At 39.8% G+C, this 22,946-nt stretch overlaps 1 protein-coding gene across 2 annotated transcripts in view; it reads left to right on the top strand.

Moving 5' to 3' along the window:
* Positions 1-2,663: 2,663 nt before the first annotated feature.
* The window catches only part of cacna2d2b (calcium channel, voltage-dependent, alpha 2/delta subunit 2b), a 41,999-nt gene continuing 21,716 nt past the window's right edge, over positions 2,664-22,946 (top strand). For both annotated transcript variants that reach the window (XM_078946910.1, XM_011474700.4), the window contains exons 1-2: positions 2,664-3,130; positions 10,213-10,294. In XM_078946910.1, the coding sequence (XP_078803036.1) occupies positions 3,015-3,130; positions 10,213-10,294 (198 nt within the window). In that variant the 5' untranslated portion in view covers positions 2,664-3,014. The remainder of the gene's footprint in view (positions 3,131-10,212; positions 10,295-22,946) is intronic.

The following is a 22,946-nucleotide window of genomic DNA, read 5'->3' as shown; positions in this document are numbered from 1 at the left end:
TCACATTGAGGAATCAGTACCTGTGGAAGGCTTAAATGGCCACTCCAAGGCAATTCAAACAGTTTGAGCTGTGGAAGAAACAGAGTGAGGCTCTGTGACCCAAGATCTGAGCTCACTGAGTGTTGGTACACCATCAGCACAGCCACCACCACTTCAGTCAAAGCTTTCAGGCAGTCAAGCCTCTGTTGAACCATCAGACACCATGTCAGTTGGCCTGGAGTAAAGAACCTCCTTTGAGCTTCCAGAGAAACCCGACGCCGGGGCGGAAAAAAACACAGTCCTCCTATCCATGACGGACCAAAGCCATCAGTTGAGAAACAGGAGAAAAGCATCCTTGTTCACCTGTTTGAATCCAACACAAACTCTCAAAAACAAATTCACACCAACACACAAGCGCATGTATCCCTCATGTTTCTGTAACACATGTAAAACTTTGTTAGCATCAAGCAAGCTGCTTCATCAGTTTAGGCAAAAAGCTCAAATACCCACTCCAATGAAAATTGTGTTTTTAACATGTTCTTGTAGCATTTTTCTCATGGTGGAGGACATAGAGTAAGAAAATCACGCTTGGGGTTGTTAGGTGCTGTAAATTAGTGGGAGGGAGGGCTCATGGGAAAAGAAGAAAAGCTACGGTAACGCCCACAATGCTTAGATGACTTTCTGATGAAGAACTGCCGCTCTGCAGAAACTATAGAAAACAACAGGTTTTTTGATAGCCCGAAAAACGGCATCATCCTAAATAAAAGACCACAGCACGCTTTGAAAATAGATCAAAAGATGATCGGTGTCGGACTTCAAACTTTTTCAGCTATTTTAGTATAAACTAAGTTGCTTCATCACCTGCTTAAAGCAATCACACTTGCATTGTTGAGCAGATATCAACAATGATCCAATCTGGTCCCTTAACATGCACTTGAGATATCTGTTGACCTAAAAACCCTGGTGCATGAGCTTCAGTTCCTCATCAGATTTCTTGTTTGCCCACAGAGACTTAGACTCACTCTCTTTTGTTTTTCCACCATCTAGTCTCATAGCTTTTGTCCTTGAGTTTTCCCACAAAGCTTACAGAACTGGGAATATTCTTCTGCAGCAGTTTATTTAAACTCTTTGAAGAAATAATACCAGTTAACTTTTACACCAAAAGCCGTATCCCTTCCGGGGTCACAAGGTTCCCGGAGCCTTTCCCAGCAGGTGTTGGATGAAGGTAGAGAACACCCTGAACAGGTCGCCAGTCTGTTGCAAGAACACACACACACACACACACACGCGCACACACGCAGACACACACACACATGAACAGATGCACACTTAAGAGACAATTTGGAGTCACCAATCCACCTTTCTTGTTTAATTATTTCTTTTAGAGAGCAAAATAATCAAATTAAATTTGATCAGTGCGTATGCAGGTGTAATCCTTAAATTTACTTTTTCTTTTCATTGCCAAAGCCAACCCCCTCTATAGAGTGCAGTTTTCAGTGTCCCCATTGGGTGTAATCAGATTAATGTGGAGCTACACCCTCTTTAGGGTGCTGGAGGGTTCATGGAGCAACTGGTGCTTGAAATATTCATGTTTTCTTTGTATGATTCTGACAATCGCGTAAATACTTGCTCTCTTCTTCTGAGTGAAAAGCGACTTTAAGAAGCGTAAAGTTGCGCAGCGCCACCTTGTGTACAGGAGTATTCCTGTTTTACATTAAGCGCCATCTGATGCCAGGGAATGAAATTGCATGTTCGCTCGGCTCATCGTCAGCGAAAATCGCCTGGGTGTGAATACAAAAAACGTGGCGAATAACGCCTGGCGAATATTCGTCCCGGTGTGTACGGGCCTTTAGACTGCTGCGCCCACGACCCGATCCTGGATAAGCGGAGGAAGATGGATGGATGTGTTAATTAAAAATTTTTCAAATCAGAAAATTAACATTTTCTGCTGTTTTTACTGTCTCAAAAATATAAACGAAGTCATGGGGTGTCCTGACATGTGAACATTTTTGGAGCCAACAGGTGTGTTTCTAACATTTGAGTGTGTGTGTGGACAGGCCCCGCCCTTATAGAGCTGTATTACATCTGAGCCTGACAGTAATGATAAACATCTAGCAACTTGATGCTTTATGCTTTCTTTTTACACCCCCCCCCCTCTATAATCACCCCCCCCCCCAACATCCCTCCTTTCCTTTTCCATCCGGTCCAACACAAAAGATTTTCAAATATGATTAAAATGAAGAAAGTTTGGCCTCGATTACAAAAGGGGTTTATTCAGACATACCTCTGGTTTGTTAGAAGATTCATAACCCCTATTGTTAAAGTAAAATATGTCCAACACAAGAGGCCCTCAGTTCTCATCTGTTTCCCCAGATGTTGGACAGGACAAGTTAAATAAATAAAAATAAGATAAAAGGAAGTCAGAAAATGATAAGAGTCATGGTGTGCATTGAAGTGGTCCAGTAATGAAATCCAAGCTTTAGCTTGACTAAAAACATGAAATAACAAGAACAAAACATGTCTGGCTCCCATATAGCAGCTTAGAATTGTGTGTATTGTTCTTAAAGGCGGATATGTGGTTGTTACAGGTTTAAGGGTTACATTCTTGCTAAATGAATGCTGATGAAAAATACCACGTGGCTCTGTGAGGATAAATAAAGCCCAACTAGATCCTTCTGCTGCTCCTCTGTTGCCTGGTGAGCGTGAACGCGCCAGAATCCACGCGATGCTGATGGGAGAGCCGGCGTGCGCGCGCCAGGCTGTGTGATTGTGGTGGTGGTGTTGGTGGTTGGGGTGTTTGCATGTGTGGGAGCAGGAGGGGAGACTCTGCAGTGTCTTGGCAGCTGCATTAGTGCATCTCCCACCACGATGGCTCCACGGCCGTTACCCGCCTCCTCCGCGCGCACTTGACAGCAGCGACCGGTATGAAGTCGTCGGGAAACTGAGCCGGACATTCCCTCGCCGCATCCCCCTGGAGACAGCCGACAGCATCCATCCGCGCATCGAGAAGCGGCGACGAGAATTTTGAATGGAAAATGGCGATAGGCGAAAGGTCTCGCAGCATCGTCTGCTTGATTTCCATCCAGATGATCCTGATTTTCAGCGCATCGTGGCCTGGAGCGCAGAGTCTCACGTTCCCGCAGCAGTACACGTAAGTAACCGAGAAAACGCATCCAGGCTCCCGCGGGAGACAACTTTGGGCTAAACCCCGTTGGGTCTGTCGCTACTTCCGTCCCCATATTTCACCGGATCGTTACATAACTTGTGAGTTGAAAATGTGCGCTTCGGAAGATTGCGGCTGCGCTTTCACACCAGATTTACGCACCACTTGCACGGATTTCACATCAATCCTGCCCTGAAATTTCCTGTCAATGAATAAAAGTCTCTGCATCAAGTTATGCTTGACATCATCAGAAACAGTTAGGTGATCCACCACCACACATGATGAGTTATAGTCTTCATTTGGTTTGTTCACCCTGCCACATATTATGTGTGCAGTTTAAAATAAAACTTGTCATCGCGTGAGTCATATTTCCCGTTTCAGTCTGCAGGTCTGGTTAAATTGAATGCAGGGAGATGTTTTCAGTGCGGTTCGAATTAGTTCAGACTTTTGACATGCAGCATACAGAGTCAAAGCCTCTTGAGGAAAGCCAACTCTTAGATCTTGAAGCCTACTTGTGCTCCAGGCTCCCAGAGCTGTTTAATGCAGAGTGCACAGAAAGAGCAAGGTGGAGTTTGCTCTATTTCTAGGCAAGCATAGAATGAACATTTTCCTGATTTTTAATCAACATAGGCTTTTTTTAACCTTTAACCCCTACTGTTGAGTACAGCTGGCACTTGACTTTGAACTACAGTTATTTGGGCCTCTTCCAGCCTCTGCGATCAGGCTGCCAGAGGGAGGAACAGACCAGATGGTCTAACTGATGCAAAGCACACCATGAAGGCTTTATTGGCCAATCACAACTACAGGTCTGAGGCAAATTGGCCAATTAGAAAATGGGTATGAAAGTGAGAGATGTGTGAGTGGCTGGGCACCTGCACCTTTTATGATAAACTGGCCTCTTTGTGGTATGGTATGGTTGTTAAATCTTCATTTTCCCCTCCTCCTTTTCATTCTGCTTCCACTAGTTTTCTGCTGACTGTGTTAAAACAGTTATAGCCCTGTGCCCTGGGTTTGTACATGAAGGCTACAAGAAACAGAGTTGCTACACTATAAAGAGCAGCCACTCTGGTAATATAATTAATTACAATCTAACAAGAATTATTGCCGCAGAGGTGTAAATGTTCATCTTCTCACTTCACCCTTTCCAATCCTACTCTTGTAGATTTATGGAGACAATACCCTTTTTTCCACCACTGATCACCATTGAATATCATTTAGTCTAGAAATAGGGAGGATGCTTTTGGAACAGTACACAGAACTTGGATTACTCTAATGTGTCTTTAAAACAACTAAACACATCTGATGTGGTAAAAGTGCTCCAAGTGTTCTGGTTCCTAGAACCAAACCTACGTTTCGGGGGGACCGTTTGTTTGCTGTGTTGGCTCCTAAACGATGGAATCAGTTGCCACCAGCGATTACAGAGGTCACGCTCTTGGAGAGTATTTTTAAAAAAGAATTGTTCCTCCATTTCAGTGGTTTAGCATCAGCCTAGTCCTGTTATCATGCTGGTTCGAATCTCTGTTTAAATTGTTTTTTATTCTTTTATATTTTATGACTCGACAATGTTCTGTGTTTGTTCTCCATGTGTGAAGCACTTTGTTCCTCCTTGGCTGGTGGTGGAAGGTGCTTTATGAATGAATGAATGAATGAATGAATGAATGAATGAATGAATGAATGAATGAATGTATGGATCAGTGGTAGAAAAAGTAAAGTTTAATTCTGTGTCTGTCACCAAAAAGTCAAACTGAAAGTGTCTTTGTTCCATAAAAAAAGTCAGTTTTAGTTTCTACAGGCTTTTAAAGACCTGCTAATGTTTTCTTCTTTTTTGATATAACCATAATCAGTTGGCATGTGAACATTGTTATAAATAATCTCTAAAATTAGAGTCATGGAGTGTTTAAACAAAGACAGCCTGTTTTTATTACTGTGTTTGCACTGAGGGGAGGGACACTGTTCTCACACTGTTTCATAATACTGGGAATTTATTCAGATGTTTCCTACTAAAAGTAATAAAAAAAAATTAAAACAAACAGTTGATATTATTCTTTGGTTCAGATATCTATTTCTGTAGCTTCCTCCAAAGCCAATTTTATCTGTCTATCTTCGAAAGGTTTTCACAGTTTGCTGTCCTCATGCATTATTTAGAGGCTTGAGTTATATAACACGTTATCCCTAAACACTTGAAAAATATAGATTTTTTTTGACAGTTGATCGTGAGTTTGGGTTTTAAAACTCTTTTTGTAAAAAATACTGAATTTTTGTGCAGTAAAATGTGTCCAATGTGGAAAATGATGTTTTTTCCCCTCAAAACCAGAGTAATAATTATTTAATAATTTATCAATCTGGGGGAAAAAAAAGACATTTGGGTCAATGAATACAAACTTTGGAGTTGTGAATATATTATGGGGATTCACAGGTTGTTTTCTGCCTTCAGGCTTTGGTGAGAAAAATATTGTGAGAAGTGGCTTAAACTTAACCACAGAACGCCTCACAGCTCTGCAAAGGTATGTGCAGAAGTTAAAGACAGAAGGCTTGTAGGCTGTACCAAATACCCCCTTAATTCTATTTCATCAAATTTCTTTCCGGCTCTGAGACATTTTGGAGTTTTGAAAAAGGCCAAGAGGAAAGGAGGTTTTGAGGCTATAGAAACTGTTGCTGCACATCAATCAGGGACTTACACAGGACTCACTTTCCAACCATTTTGGGTTGATTACACCGTAGCTTTCAACTGCCATAACTCTTCAACCGTTGACTCAATCAACATAATTGCAGCAGATTCTCATGCGGAGAAAAGCAGCTTTGCAGTGATATGTAACACTTAACCCAAGCTCTACCTGATTTTTTGTTCAGTGGTATCCAAACAAAAGTTAGCTCCAAAAATCCACGCATAGCCCTTGAACCCAGCCCATGAGCCCATGACCCTTGAACTTGTCTGTACAGTGGCGTTTTCTACTGTAAATATTGTAGCGGACTGAGTTGGCTGTCGGGTCTCCTCTTGTGCTCGATGTTCCGGAGCTCAGTGAATGCACCAGGCAGGGACAAATGTTGGCCCCGGGTTCTGTCTCCACCTGTTGTCGGGGGTTTGGAGTGATGGGGTTCAGGTATTGACCAAATAAGGGACATGGGGCGGGGGCCTGGTGCGTGACCTAGGAATTTAAGATGTTTGGGGAGTGTTCTTTTTTTTCTGATGTTGAGAGTTGAGAGAGAGAGAGGGGCAATCTGTACAGCGTTGGTTGTGGCCTACAGATATCACAAAACGAAGAAACCCAAAGCTGATTATGTCTCGGCATCTCAGTGTGGGAAAGAGACAGAATGATGCCTGCCTCATGCAGCGGAACAATTTAAAAAAGCTTAGAAGCAAATTAAAATGTAAAAATTAAATGTAAAATAATATGATGAAGTTGGATCAAGGTTATACATTTCCTTAGTTTCTCAGGTTCTTTTTGGCCTGAGGTTCCTCACAGCTGAACCAAAAGAGAATCTCCATTCTCCATGAACCTGAGTTAAGGCCTTGGCATTAAATACTGTTGCAGTGGGCTTGGTCTGCTGCTTCCTGTCAGCCATTCCACAATATAACCAAGCCCTCTATGATGCATTTTCCCATCATCCATCCACTTCAAACCAAGCAGTGTCCACCACTTGGTTTGAAGATTGTTGCCACAGTGTGCAACCACAGGTCAGGTCAGCTACCTCAATAATGAGGGGGGACCCATTTGGAATTTGAAATGCAGCTAAAGGTTTTCTTTGGTGTGGTCGTTTAAAATCTATCTGACTAGCTTCTCTGGCAGCTGCTCTCAGTAGACCTTTCCTATGCAATTGTCTACAAGGATTTTACATGAATCTCCTCCTTGATGTTACTTTCAACCAAGTGTACTGTTGGCAGTTCTATGCCCTCTGTTCTAGTGTCCAGAACCAATGGCTTCAAGTCTGACGGGTCTATCCACCTGGACTCAAGTGCATTTTATCTAAACTACCACCAGCTGCACAAGTGCAAATGCAGACGCCTGTTCCCTAACCCGAAGGTGCAGACTCGTACCCTCATGTAGCTCATGATGGTACCAGCAAAACCCCCATCTGTCTCCAGGTTAGGGGGCTGGTTGGCATTGTCTGCGCAAATACAAGTCTTTGATTTTCAGTTTCAGTTTCAATGAATCACCATCAGAAACCCAGGGCTGCATGGTGGAGCAGTGGTAAGCATCTTAACCTCACAGTGAGAAGGTTCTGGTTCAAACCTTTGTGTGATATATACTCAGGAAGAGCATGAAATACTCCAGACCCCCATTGTCTACTGTAAGCATTTTAACATTTTTATTAAAACATGTAGTAACACTAGAAAGAATGTATACCTTCAAGGTTGCTTGAGGAAGTATTCCACAATGATTTCTATTATGTTTTAAGCTAAATAATAAAGTAGAAAAAACACATTTTTCAGATGCACATTAATGTAGGTCACCCTTTGTAGTTCATCTGTCTTTCCTCATATGGGTAAATAGACACAGCAGGTAAGAGAGAAGACAACTACTTAGGTTGCTTTGGCAGCAGCTTTCCTTTACAGAGTTTTCTGATGTCCCACAGGGCTTGAGAGGAGAGGAAATGGAGCAGAGAAAAGCTGGTGTTTCAGCTGCAGTGGAGGTAGTAACCACTCTGCAGCTGTTTTAAAAAAAAGGTGTTTGACATGATATACATTTAAAATCTCAATTCAGAAGTGAAATGTCTGTAGTCTTCTTCAAAATAAAGTGCTTTCATTTCTTTTGCTGCATTATTAGGGACCTTTTGTGGGGTTTTAATTTTCTAATTTTCTGCTATTAAACATATTTTAGAAATTCAACATACTTTCTAAAATAAACTTTCCTAAATGTTAGCATCTTCTTTTTAGGGAATTACTATTCATTTCTGAGTTTTTTAGATTTTGAAGTTATGGAGTCTCAAAATGACGATATTTTGGCAATGAGGAGATAAATCGAGCAAGATTGATTTGCTCCAAAGAACAAATCATACAATGTATATTATCCTCTACAGAAGAAGATACAGGTCTGTTAGAGCCAGAAATCCTGCTTGTTTGTAGGTGACAAAGACCTATTTTCCACCAGAATTTACAAATAAATTCTTTAAAAATCAGAAAATGTGATTTTCTAGTTTTTTTTTTCTCATTTTGTCTCTTATAGTTTAGGTTTTCCTATAATGAAAATTACAGGCCTCTCTCATCTTTTTCAGTGGGAGAACTTGCACAGTTGGCGGCTGACTGAATACTTTTTACCTCACTGTAAATGGATTGCATTTTTAAGAGTTACACTGAGACGTAGCGTGTTAAGATTTTCCCCTCTCTGTTTAGTCAAGCAAAGTTGGTGCTCTTTTTTTTCAAAGCTCTGAAAAAACACAGCAGTGGTTTTCTTTTGCAGCGGCCTCCAGCTGAAAATCATTCCCCTTTTATATTGGTTAGTGTCAAAACACTCCAGGATTCAATTACTCCTTCAGATTGTTTTTGTAGTTTTATCCTTGTACCGAGTTAGAAAGAAAAAAAAGACCTTGTTACATTTTCACACCATCCCTCTGGTTTGGCACCTTTTAGACATAGAGAATGTTTCTTCAAGAGGTCTAATACTGCTCAGAGTGTTAGCTCTACATTTCAGGGTCTGAAGTGTCCATTTCAGCACAACTAGATCAACAGAGAGCAGGAACATCACCAAAATATGTTTTTTTTGTGTGACTTTGGACAGCTAAGTAAAGATTGATGGCTTTGTCCGACAGTTGGAGCAGGCCTGACAAGGCTTTAATCTCAGTCTTCTAATTCTGCTGGGAGCCAACTGACTGATGATAAATCCATTATTTGGGCATTTGTAGGAGTGTGAGTCCAAGTTTGGCAAAGACTGAAAATAATCTTAAAAAGAGAAAATATTTTAAACTAAATTTCTTCAAATACTTCTTCATTGTTTTATTTTTCACATGTATTTTGAACGTCGCCCCTGGTTTAGATAAGGCAAATCTATAACAGTCTGAAATAGTTAGGGACACGTCAGTATTAGACAGTCCTGCTCTAACCATCAAGTTAAAAACGCAACTAGAGTCAAATGTCATCTTTGCTTTATTCATGTCATAACACAGACATTTTATGTACAATAGAAAGAAATATGTTTTTCTTTTTTTTTTTTTTACAAAAGGTCACTCCCATAAATCCCAGCAATAAAATATAAAGGTAAATTTTCAGTATGCTTCCACCAAAAATACGAGAATATTTGTGATGGTACACATACTGTATTTACTTGTTTCATAGAATCCAGTTGGAAACTATGCAAGACGTGGGAAGAACTGTACCTGTGGTGATATGAATGAAGAGCTCAGAATGTGCAGTGCAATGAGCACAAAAACGGAAACTTTGGTTTCTGTGGGTAACTGTATGTAAGCTTCACAACAAAATGTACAGTGCCAAGCATCTAACGACTTAAGATCAGTGTGCCTCCTCCTTATTCATGGACTTTACCTACCAGACAGCTGGTAAAACATTGTAGATTCTGATGGAACAGGGATAATGGTAAGTACTGTTGTTATGGTATGTACTATGGCGCCATATTTGTGGTGCAGGACAATCTATGCTTTAAGCAGGAAACAAACAGCTTTGGAAAGGAGCGATGAGAGTCAAAGTCTAGTGTTTATTAAAAAGTTAACACGTCTAATACCTGTAGATTTATTTCTAAAATATATGTTTACCAATTGTATGGTTTAATAGTCTCTGCAGCTCTCACTGTATCTCTTTGGCAACAGAAGAAGGAAATCGATGAGGGGTGAGGCAGACAGACTGTCATTGCAAATGTTGGATAAGCATCCAATAAACAGCCTTGTATGAAATATTGAATTAGCAGGAGGCAAATTAATGATTTTGTTGTTGCTGCCTTATCAAAATCTTAGATGATTCTATCTTAGTGATGTAGCCCAACAATATTTTGCTTCAAAAAAGACAAAAAAAGGATCCACTTTTTGTGTTTTGATTTTCTGTCAAGCATCTCTGCTTCCTTTTTGTTAAATGATATCCTTTTACACTGTGCAATTGTGTAACTGTTGGTTTTCATGTGCAGGATAATGCACTGGGCCAGACGCATCGAGCAGGAGATTGACAGAGTCTTTCAGCACATCACTGGAGTTCAGCAGCTGAAAGGGGTGAGTCTCTCATCATCTCGCAGCAGAAACTCAATAGGAAATGCATTGAGCAGAGAGGCTGGTTTGCTAAAAAGCTGCAACTCCATTGAGCCTTTTTGCTTCGTAAAAGAAGAAAACAGTTACGATCTGCTGCTCCACCTGTTTGTTTATGTTGTTGTTTTCTTTCTTATGTTGTTGTAAACACATACAGTACAGACCAAAGGTTTGGACACACCTTCTCATTCAAAGAGTTTTTATTGTTTCACGACTATGAAAATTAGAGATTCACCCTGAAGGCATCAAAACTATGAATTAACACATGTGGAATTATATACATAACAAAAAAGTGTGAAACAACTGGAAATATGTCATTTTCTAGGTTCTTCATAGTGGACACCTTTTGCTTTGATTCCTGCTTTGCACACTCTTGGCATTCTCTTGTTAGCTTCAAGGGGTACTTCATTAATCCAAAATAATATCAAACTACAACTCAAAAAAGGACTAAAAAAAAAAGCTTATTTGTTTTAAAAGCCTATTTCCTGCATATATGCATTTGTGCGTTAGCTTTAAAGTCATAAATTACATTAATTTGTACAAACAAACACACAGTCTGATGCTATGGAAACCTCTGGGGGGTATTCCAGAAAGCAGGTTATGCTAGCTCCCACGATAAGTTTGAGGCTAAGCAAGTTGATAACCTCAGTTTTGGTTCCAGAAATGGAGGTATGTTTCAGGGTAGGTCAAGTTACCATGGCAACTCATGCTCTGAACATAACCTGGTCCGGAGCAGGTTTAGTTGAAGGTTAGTTTGTTTACAGAGAGGTGAAACAGCATGGCGTGTCCATTTGAAGGTGATTTAGTGGATGAAGAAGCTCAGATAATACTTTTTCCACCATGAGAGGGTGATAATACCACATATGGATGTTGGAAAGATAAACTTTTTTACTTTGATTTAACTTAATTATTTGATTCAGTTAAGATAAATCATTTTTTGTTAGGTCACCTTAAAAATAACACGTAGTTTGCAGACAATTATTTTCCTTTCGTTCAAATTAATTCAATTAAGTAGGTGTAACTTTGATGCCGCTGTTACAGCGGCACCGCAAGGGATTCTGGGATATCATTCCCTTTGCCTGTCTGGACGGATTTGGGTTTAAGTGTGGGTTTTTTACAAAATGTGTTTAGTTGTATAGCTGTTTTACTATGTTTCATCGTGTTTTGCCGAGCTATTTTGTCCTACAATGCTTACGTCTCTGCACCATGAGTGAGAGTAAAGGAGAGGATGATGAGTTTATATAGCACCCCTACCACTTAGAACTGTTATGACAGTGACCAAAAATTCTTTAATGAGTTTTTGCACTCCGTGCATTTTTTTTCTGTTGTTTTTATTGTTATAAAAATGAGCATATCTGCCGGCTCAAACTTAGACATATGAGAGTTCAAGAAATATAAGTAATTAAGATGGAAAAAAGATTAATGGAGTAATGTGACATTTAGTTAGATAAATACGTAAATTTGAGTTGTATAAACAATTATTGACTTTGAATAAATTTAACTAAATTATTTAAATTATTTTTCAGCCGTCTCACTTTTTTGATGGACTTATAATCTTTATCCGCCGTCATTAAAATCTCAGACTCCGTCTCACTTCCGTCTCAAGTGTCGCGCTTTCTTTTTTTTCTCTCCACGCGTTTCCATGGTGACTCCAGAAATCGGCGATCTATTGAGAATGTCTTGATGTACCTGCTGTGCACGTGCATTAACCCAGGGTTACCAAGTCGAGCGTAATTACGCCAACTCATATCCGGTCTTTTGGAACCGACATACCCAGAGTAAACAAGTTCAGGCGGATTTCAGCCAGAGTTCAGGCTTAAAGTCAGGCTAGTTTAAACATGCTTCCTGGAATACCCCCCTAATTTTGCCTAAGAGTGTGTATTTCACCTGAAACTATTCAAGATATGTGTTTGCTCGTATCAAATTATCAGATTACACATGTTTCCATGTGTCAGTTTGATTCTTCAATCAAAACAAGGAATTAAATCAAATCCAATTTTGTTTATAAAAAAGAATCACACCAATTTAATGGGTTTTGGTTTTTCAAAAATAGTTTTTCTATTGTTGTGAATTTATTATGATTAGACAGCGATATACCTTGTTTTCATTTAGTATAAATGAACTAGAACTGCAGATGCTTGGAGTGCAAGGAGGTGTCCCTGTGAGACCAAATGTCAGCAAACAGGACCAGAGATCATCTGCAAGAGAGAAGTGTGGTGGGCGTCAACCCAGCAGAGAGCAGCAGCACGTGTCCTCGTTGTGTCCCGGCAGAGCAGATGGTCAGGCTACAGTAATGCTTGATGTGACGCTCACTTCTTCATGCATTTCTGAGTCATCAATGCCGGCTTCTGAAACTAGTCAAGAAAGTGTTATTTTTATATATTTCTAAACAGCATATAATTTTAGTTGAATAATAAAGGATTGCAGTTGATTAGTTTTTTTTTCCTAAACCTGTTAAGTCAAAAAAGATGTAGGAAATCTCCCAGGACTCCTAATACAAGCATCTGCAGCCTTTTATGGAAAAGCATTGGGTCCTGCTCTGATCTCAGAGTGAGTTGTTACAGGAAGACATTCATATCTGGCAAAAGACACTGTTTGGAGGAGAGGAGGTATGAGCTGAAATATAAACAGCTCTCAAATATTAAAACAAGGTGGGGGTTTTTGTTCTTTCAAATGTTAGTGACTAAATATAGAACACCATAGTGTGCAGCTGTAAAACTGCACACTTGCTCTTACACTGTGCCTTGTAAACCATTATTTCCTCAGACTCTACGCTCACTTTCTCTCTCTCTCTCTCTCTCTATATATATATATATATATATATACACACACACACACACACACACAAAAAGAGAGAGAGAGAGTTGTGTATATATTTACAGTACAGACCAAAAGTTTGGACACACCTTCTCATTCAAAGAGTTTTCTTTATTTTTATGACTATGAAAATTGCAGAGTCACACTGAAGGCATCAAAACTATGAATTAACACATGTGGAATTATATAAATACCAAAAAAGTGTAAAACAACTGAAAATGTCATATTGTAGGTTCTTCATAGTAGCCACCTTTTGCTTTGATTCCTGCTTTGTACACTCTTGGCATTCTCTTGATGAGCTTCTAGAGGTAGTCACCTGAAATGTTTTTCACTTCACAGCTGTCAGGTTTAATAAGTGTGATTACTGGCCTTATAAATGGTGTTGAGACCATCAGTTGTGTTGTGCAGAAGTCAGGTGGATACACAGCTGATAGTCCTACTGAGTAGACTGTTAGAATTTGGATTATGGCAAATGCCAAGAGTGTGCAAAGCAGGAATCAACGCAAAAGGTGGCTAATATGAAGAACCTAGAATATGACATATTTTCAGTTGTTTCACACTTTTTTGTTACGTATATAATTCCACATGTGTTAGTTCACAGTTTTGATGCCTTCAGTGTGACTCTACAATTTTTAAAGGTCATGACATTAAAGAAAACTCTTTGAATGAGAAGGTGTGTCCAAACTTTTGGTCTGTTGTGTATATATGTATCCACAACATATTCAACAAGGTACTGGGGGGTATTCCAAGAAGCATGTTTAAACTACCCTGACTTTAACTCTGAACTCTGGCTGAAATCAGCCTGAACTTGCTTACTCTGGGTATGTCGGTTCCAAAAGACCGGTTATGAGTTGGCGTAATTACGCTCGACTTGGTAACCTTGGGTTAACGCACGTGCACAGCAGGTACATAAAGATCGCCGGAGTCACCATGGAAATGCGTGGTGAAAAAAAAGAGCGCTCTACTTTCGTGAAACGGAGTCTGAGATTTTAATGACGGCGTATGAAGATTTTACATCCATCAAAAAAGTGAGACGGCTGCATCAGCAAAAGAAAGAGTTTCTGCTTGGAGAAAAATAACGGACAAAGTAACAAGTTTCTAATCTTATTTTCATTGTGATGCATACATACCGTATATAAAACTTATCCGACCTAAATTAATTCAGTTGGTAACAAGTAATTGAGTTAAATTTATTCAACCTAATTTCTTACGTCTACCCAACTCAATATTTTTTTACAACTCAAATTTACATATTTAACGAAATTTAATATTACTCCAATTCAATATCAAAAGTTTTTCCATCTTAATTTATTGTAATTCTTGAACTCTCATATGTCTAAATTTTGAGGCTGCAGATATTTTCATTTTTATAACAATAAAATGAATGAAACAAAAGGTTTAGTATTGTGTAACCATATACCCTATCCCTGAGTTTATCACACATCAGTGAACAGTAGGGGTGCTTTATAAACTCATCATCCTCTCCCTCCCTTTCACTCATGGTGCAGAAAGAATTAAACATAGGACAAAATAACTCGGCAAAACACGGTGAGACACAGAAAAACAGCTAAACAACTAAACACATTTGGTCAAAAACCCACACTTAAACCCAAATCCGTCCAGACAAGCAAAGGGAATGGTATCCCACAATCCTTTGCGGTGCCAATCTAACAGCAGCACCAAAGTTACACCTACTTGATTGAATTAATTTAAATGAAAGTAAAATAAATGTCTGATCATTACGCGTTTATTTTTAAGATGACTCAACTAAAAAGAATTGATTTATCTTAACTAAAGCAAATAATTAGTTATATCAAAGTAAAAAGCTTATCTTTAAACATCCACATGTGGTCTTATCATCCTCTCACAGTGGAAAAAGTATTATCTGAGCTTCTTCATCCACTAAATCATCTTTAAATGGACACGTCATGCTGCTTCACCTCTCTGAAAACAAACTAACCTCCAACTAAACCTGCTCCAGACCAGGTTATGTTCAGAGCATGAGTTGCCAGGAAACTAAGCATACCCTGAAACATACCTCTGTTTTTGGAACCGAAAGCGGTGGTTGTACACTTCTTTAGCCTCAAACTTACCGCAAGAGCTAGCATGACCTGCTTTCTGGAATACCCCCCCCCCCCCCCCCCCCTGGAAACATTCCTCAGAGAGTTTGGTCCATGTTGACATGACAGCATCACACAGTTGCTGCAGATTTGTCGGCTGAACATCCATGACGCCGATCCCCCGTTCCATCACATCCCAAAGGTTCTCTATTGGGTTCTGGTGAGTGTGGAGGCCGTTTGAGTCCAGAGAACTCACTATCATGTTCTAGAAACCAGTCTGATGATTCCAGCTTTATGACATGCTGCCTTATCCTGCTGGAAGTAGCATCTGAAGATGGTTCTCTGTGGTCAGAAAGGCATGGACATGGTCAGCAACAATACTCAGGTAGGCTGTGGAATCGGAACTATGCTCAGTTGGTACTAAGGTACGCAAAGTGTGCCAAGAAAATATCCCCCACACCATGACACCACCACCACCAGCCTGAGTGGGTCTTCTACTGCTGTAGTCCATCTGCCTCCAGGTTGGACGCGTTGTACGTTCAGAGATGCTCTTCTGCAGAACTCGGTTGTGACCAGTAGTAGGAACCAGTCTGGGCCTTGTCCTCTGACCTCTGACATTAACAAGGCTGCTTAAATCACCTTCTGCTCACTGGATATTTGTTCTCTTTTTCTGTAAACCATAGAGATGGTTGTGGGTGAAAATCCCAGCAGATCAGCAGTTTCTGAAGTCCTTAGACCAGCCCGTCTGGCACCAACAACCATGCCACGTTCTAAGTCTCTTCAATCACCTTTCTTCTTCATTCTGATGCTGGTTTGAACTGCAGCAGATCGTCTGGACCACGTCTACACGCCTAAAAGCATTGAGTTGCTGCCATGTGATTGGCTGATTAGAAAGTTGTGTTAACAAAAAAAAAAAAAGAAAGTTGTGTTAACGAGCATTTGGACAGGTGTTCCTAATAAAGTGGTCAGTGTTTTACTTTTAACAATATGAACAGATGTTGGCTCTGTGAAAGACAGGATGTGACACAGAGACAAAAAACACAAAAATGAAATTCAAGAGCTTTGTGCAAATTTGAAAGCTCAGTAATTTCAGTCAATTTGAAAAAAACACAAAACAAAGTGACCAACCACAAGCAGAAGAAAAAGATTTTGTTCGTCACATTTTTCCACTCTTGAATCATCATCTTATTCTTGGACTCTAGATTTGTTGAGCCACTTAGTAACACAAGTTACTGGACATGTAAAACATTTCTAAATATTCATTTGTATTACCTTACCTTTGTCCAGTTAGGTACAGCAAAAAGTAATAAAAAGTAGTTGCAATAGGTTCCATCAATGTTTGTTGAGAAACGGTTATTCTAGGTTTGATACGTCTTTGTGCGAATGTATCACTGCTGATTGTCTTGTTTTGTGCATTATTCTTGCTTTGATTGCTTGAAATTAACCATTTCAAATAATTAAAAAATAAAAAAGCAGGAAATTAGTCTAACAGCACACTCTTATCATAACCAAAACTGTTATCCTCTCATGAGAATATAGGTAATAGACTGACATCCTAGTCTCACTATAACTGAAGTTAGTTTTCATCATTTTTCTTTGATGTGCCATGTCGCAATGCTGAATATATTTTACACAAGACAGAGTTCTCTTCAGATGGTGCACAGTACACTCTGTTTATTTCTGAGAGTTCCCATCTGGCCAGCATGGGTCACTGAAGCATCTGATCTGTTTTTTCATAAAGAGAAATCTCACACAATGAAATACATTCGTGCAGATTCCTCTCAAAAAGGAGGGAGATGCCATGTGTCATGTGTCAGCAGCCCAGGGCAACACACATCCAGCTAGAAAAACAAAGATTCGAAATATACTCTTCTTGTCTGTCGGTCACAAATCGCTGGTAATCATGCAAAAATGAGCAATTTCCAAAAGAATTCTGACTGATGCATGAATTCCATTTTAGCAACGCTTTAGACATATGTTTTCAGATGAACAATGGGCACTTCATGTTTTATCCTACCAGGATGAAAGTTTTTAGAATGAAAAGACGTCAAGTTATATTTCCATGGAAACAAGCTTGTCTTTATGAAAACAGTGGTGCAGAGATACTTAGTTAAAGATCTGAAGGCATTGCTTCTCTCTGTTCTCTTCGTTCTTCAGTAGGATTTCAAAAGTGGGTTATCTCTATTATCATCTCACATATTATAATCAGAAACAATAATATTAGCATTGTAGTGTTCAGTGGCATGATACATGCATTTTCTCTGTTCCAATTGAATGGGTCAGTCATAGTAAAGGATGACTTTATTAAAACATGCATGCAATCTCATGACAGGTTTTATTTTTGGTTCCAAATTCCTCCAACAATTCTCCAATAATTCTCTTATGGAAAAGTATTTTGAGCACAGCACACGCTGCTGACGAACATGTTTAGATGAAAGAGCCATTTTTAGAGTTGGACAGAGCATCGTAACAACAACAAGTGGCTGTTCCCGAGTGAGCTCTCTGTTTAGACAAAAAAGGATTTGCTTTTGTCAATTCATGAACTTCAAAATAAACAGTAGGCCTTAGTCTGTTTTCAGGATTGTTCCAATTTAGGTGCTTGGAATTTATGTAGGTCAGGTCCTAAATAATCTCCAAAATAAGGTATAAACAAGTGTGTTCAGTATTGTGACTGTTTTTACACGAAAACAATATTTGCAATGTTTTATACAATTTTTTAACCCTTTAACATTGCAAATGTTACCGACGACACCTAAATAACACATGCTCCTTGTCCTACTGTAACTCATCAACCAATTAACATGAGTCAGCTGATTCTGATTCTGAAAAGCAGCTTTGCATGTTGTCTTTAAATAATATGTAACACAATGTTAAAGTAAATGTGCTTTTCTCCCTGACAGAAGAAGCTGACTTATGTAGATTGCATAAACACTTCACTTCTCTAAAGTGTTGCTTTCCTCTGCTTCACAATGCGCTGGAATTGTGCAAACGGTTGAGGAGTTGAAGTAGTCGAAAGAATGTCTACACAGGAGTTAAAAGACCAGTAAAGGGTTAAAAACTGCTAAATGCGCTAATATTACTCTCTAATGTCAAAAAAATTATTTATAGATGTGGAGGATAAGAATATTGTATTTCAGACTTATTCCAGATACACTGAAAAGACATTCATAGCACAAGGAAAAATATCATGATAAAATCATAATATTAATAATACTGATAAAAATATTAGTAATAATAATGAAGGGAAGAAAAAAATAACCACATGACCAAAAGGGTGTTATTTACTGACACATACCTCGTAGAGCTTTCCCCTATTATTCAATTTTCTCACATTTTCTGACAGTTAAGTCTTCTGATTTAAATGCCATAACAGTCCAGGACAGGCAGTTGCTCCAACTTTTTCAACCCCATACTGGCACTACTACATCTGGACACAGGAATCAAAAGTCTCATGTTGTCATAATGGACCACAAGAAGCATCTTGGGCTAGTTTTTCTGTATTTACATCGTGACTAAGCAGTTTTCAGTAGGACTGGCACATGGATTCAGCTTCCAGGGGGTGCAATGTGCTTCATCCAGTGTAGGCCTGTGGCCAAGACCCTTCGCACTATCGCCTAACTACGTACCCACAAGGGAGCCCACGTCTGGGTCCCACTGTGCCGGTCCCCAGCTAGGATAAAATACAGGGTTGTGTCAGGAAGGGCATCTGGCGTGAAAATCTCTGCTAAACCACCTGTGTGATTTAGTGAAAGCTGATTAGTTGTGGCGACCCCTGAAGGGAAAGGTGAACAACAACAAAGCAGTTTTCAGAGAGGTTAAAATGTTCAATTGTGGGATTTTAACAATTGTGCTATCCTAGGCACTTTAACATTGGGACTTGGGTCATCTAGACCCCACTAGACAGTGCGCTGAACCTTTTTTCTTCAATGATTTGTGATCCTCACTGTTGTCCATGGATTACATGACTTCACCTTTATCCACCTTTGTCATGGTAGGGATAATACGACAATGTAAGAGTGGGGTCATAGGATAGCAGAAAGGTTAACAGCTAGAGAGCACTGATATATTGTTCATAGAGTGTGTGGCCATTGTCATTAGATAAATCCATCCATCCTCTAAACCTGTTATACCCCTGATGGGGTCACTGGGCTGCCAGAGCCTGACCCAGCTACGGGGTACACACCAGACAGGTCGCCAGTCTGTCAGAGGGCCATAATCACACAACCACACTCACAGACACACCTAGGGGAGAATTTCAAAGGACATGTGGGTAGATTGCAGACCATCAGAGAAAAACAACCAAAAACATAAAAAAATGTTTTTTAATAAATCAGTCAGGGAATCATCCTCCTCGCAGAGAAGTGCATGACTTGATTGACATGCAGAACGCCCAGTCCAACATCCCCTGATCCATACATCACTGCACATGAATGTTGAAATACACTGAGCGCAAATTCTTACTGCCATCGGAAAGCCACTACCGGCCAACTGCACGCCGAGACCCCATCGGTAGTAGTCCAGCGTGCCTCTTCGATCGGGAGCGAGACAGAGACGCCCTGTAAATGGCTTTGGCTTTTTTAGGAAACATTTTTCCTACCTGTTCATCAAACTTCCGAGAGTGATGATTTGAATGTAATGTAGAGCACTCTACCACTAAGTAATAGCATATTTTTATACTCAAACATTGGTCCTTGCTTTATTTTACCAGACCCACCCCAGTGTTTGAAACCTTTGTAGACCCACCATGGAACTTCTTCAAATATAGATTCCAACTTGGTCAAATGTTTGATGCTGTGCCATCTGTACCCCCTCCACTATTGTTTCCAGTAATAAAGAGACTTTATAATACATGTGTTGCACATCATTCAAATGCTGGGAATTCTGTCAATGTATTGTGGCACAAAATACTCTCAAAGGGCAACATAAAAGGGCAATACAGTCGTATCCTCTTACACTGACCAGACCAATGTGTCTTACTTGACTTCAAGCTCTGATCATCAAGCAACATCAGTGGAAGTTGATCTATATTCAGACAAAAAGGTAAATGATCAAAGGTGGCCATAGAAACAACAAAGTCATGTGAATCTGCAGGGCTTATACAATGAGATGGAGTGACACTGCTCACTTAAATAGATAAAGCTTCAGTCAGGCATAGGACCTAAATTAGACATGAATGATGATCATGAATAAATGCCATAATATGTTCTAATCTATTTAAATACTCATTTACATCACACTCAAATGGTGTACATTAATAATTAAAGCTTTAAAAAAAGTAAAGTTTAAGTACTTATCCAATCTAAATTCTGTCTAACAATGTTTAGAAATGCATCACATTTCTAATGCCAAATGATGGCAACCCCACCAGCGACGCGATTAAGAACACAATCAGAGCTGAGATCTGTGATGGACACATCTGGACCATAAAAGTTTGCATCAAGTCCCAATTGACCAAATGTTTCTTAAAGACTCACAAGAATATAAAAAGCTTGTCTCCAACCAAGTGACGTGCTTCATCAGCTTCACTGTGGCCAACATGAAGGCCCTGCACCTTGAGTGAGACAACACGGAGTTCCATTTAAAGTTCGTGTCTCCGGCTGCATGCGCAGAGCTCTTGGTTTGCTTTGAAGCCATCTCACTAAAAACTGACTGAGTGCCTGCTTTCTTGTGTCCATGAGGTAAAAGATGCACAAATGTTACCATAGACGAGAGATGTGGATCCCACAGGTCAACAACATTAGCATATTCAGCCATGCATGAAATGAACAATAACTTAACAGGATCTCTCAGCACACCACAGATAGATTGTTTAGTTTTAATGTCAGACAGTCACGCAGCAAATCAGCTTCAGAGTTCCCAGAAAATTGACTGGAAAAGACTCTGGGGTAAATTTCTTTGACAATATCAAGTTTAACCCTTGTGCTATCTTAGATGACCCCACCCTTGCATTGACATGTTCTCCCTACCATGACAAAGGTGGATAAAGGTGGAAAGATTTCATGTAATCCATGGACACCAGTGAGGTTCACAAATCATTGAAGAAAAAAGGTTCAGCGCACTGTCTAGTACAGGGGTGGCGAACAAGTTTGACACCAAGAGCCGAATTTTTTCACTGTGAGAGTCAAAGAGCCACACTACACACTGACCTGCCAAGACGTACACACAAACACCCAATTAATTTAAAATAAATTTTCCATGAAACACTCCTCTCCCTACAACACAACAGCAAGTATTGTACTTGTGTTTATTTCAAGGAGTGTCCTCCTCAATACATACATCAAATACAGCTTAGCCAGAGTTAACACAGCAACTACCCTGGAGGTCAGATACCTCCTCCACACACACAGGTACCTCTCTCTCATCTCTCACACACACACACACAAACACACACACCCACACACTCTCTCTCTCTCTCTTTTTTCTCTGCCTCTCTCTGACACACACTACTATTCAGTGACGGGCGGTGAGGTTGATGCTGGCGAGGCACCGACTCCTCTGAAGTCAGATTTAGGATGATAAAACTGAATATTGCATCGTTCATCCAACAGTATTTAACTGGTAATTCTTTGTATCTCAATATTCCTCTTTCAATGACCCTAACACCAACAAATACACAAACATCTGGACAGAGCATCCTTCTGGTGTCTAAGTCATTCATATTCACAATAAACACATTAAATACAATATATTTCAGTTGTGGTCAATTTAAACTAATTTTTACCTTCATTAGAACATCTTGCTTTTTTATGTTTTGTAATTTAAAATTGGGTGACTACCTTTTTGAATCAAAAGCAAATACTTTATTAAATGTCAGTACATTGCAATGACTCAGTTCATTCTTCAACGTAGTAAACAAACAAGTACTAAGTTACCATTAAACTGACTGAGTTTTTCACACACCCCCCCACCCATCTACATTACAAACACATTAACTTGAATACACACGCACAAACAGCCAAACGGCATACAACTGACTTCTGCTGACAGCCCCTGGCTTATGGTTTTACACTTAAGATTCCCCACTTCCCATGAGTCTTAGGGGCTGAAGGCGTGGCTAACCCCCAGCCCAGTTGTAGCCTCTCTGATCGGTTCCTTTACGCGAGTGTCGGTCAGAACGGAGACCGATGCCTTGATTTCACGTGTTTCAAGGTAATAAACAGGGACTGGCAGACATATATTGAAGAGAACATCAGATTGACAGCAGCTCTTTTACACACGGGGATTTTTCCGTTCTCCAAAACGAAACAGGGCCTTCTTTCAGAGAGATTTCAGCTCAATCATCTCAGGTTCTCTCGCTGCCTCATCAGTGACAAGCGGGGATTTCAGGCAGTCAGTCTCTGCATGAAAGGATCCATGAAAAAAGTGATCTGCGGTCGTTTCCGTCCAGTTGTGCAAGCAGCGTCACGTTCTGCTTTATTCATTTGGATTGCAGCTTTCTGCTGTGAGCTCCACAAAGAAGGAAAGTGGGATGATGGCTGTTTAAAATTTGCACTTTGAACAGCTTCAACTTGTTAATAAAGGAGACAATTTGTTGATCAGGAAGTTTTTAATTTACTCCTGGATACGTTTTGTTCTTTTCTGCCATGATCTATTTTTACTGCTTCTAAAAGCTCATAATGATAAACATCATTATGACTTGCCCTTCTGTTCAGTAAAAAAGTAAGAATCTTCCCATTCTTCCAGAAACGTCCTGTGTTTATCTATATACTCTGAATTTCACCACTTTGACCATGAGGGTAACA

Source organism: Oryzias latipes, chromosome 5 (genome assembly GCF_053564925.1).
Source record: "Oryzias latipes strain Hd-rR chromosome 5, Olatipes_Hd-rR_3.1".
In the NCBI taxonomy this organism is placed as follows: Eukaryota; Metazoa; Chordata; class Actinopteri; order Beloniformes; family Adrianichthyidae; genus Oryzias; species Oryzias latipes.
The sequence above is the reverse complement of the archived record's forward strand: the minus strand, read 5'-3'. Positions and strand labels throughout refer to the sequence as shown.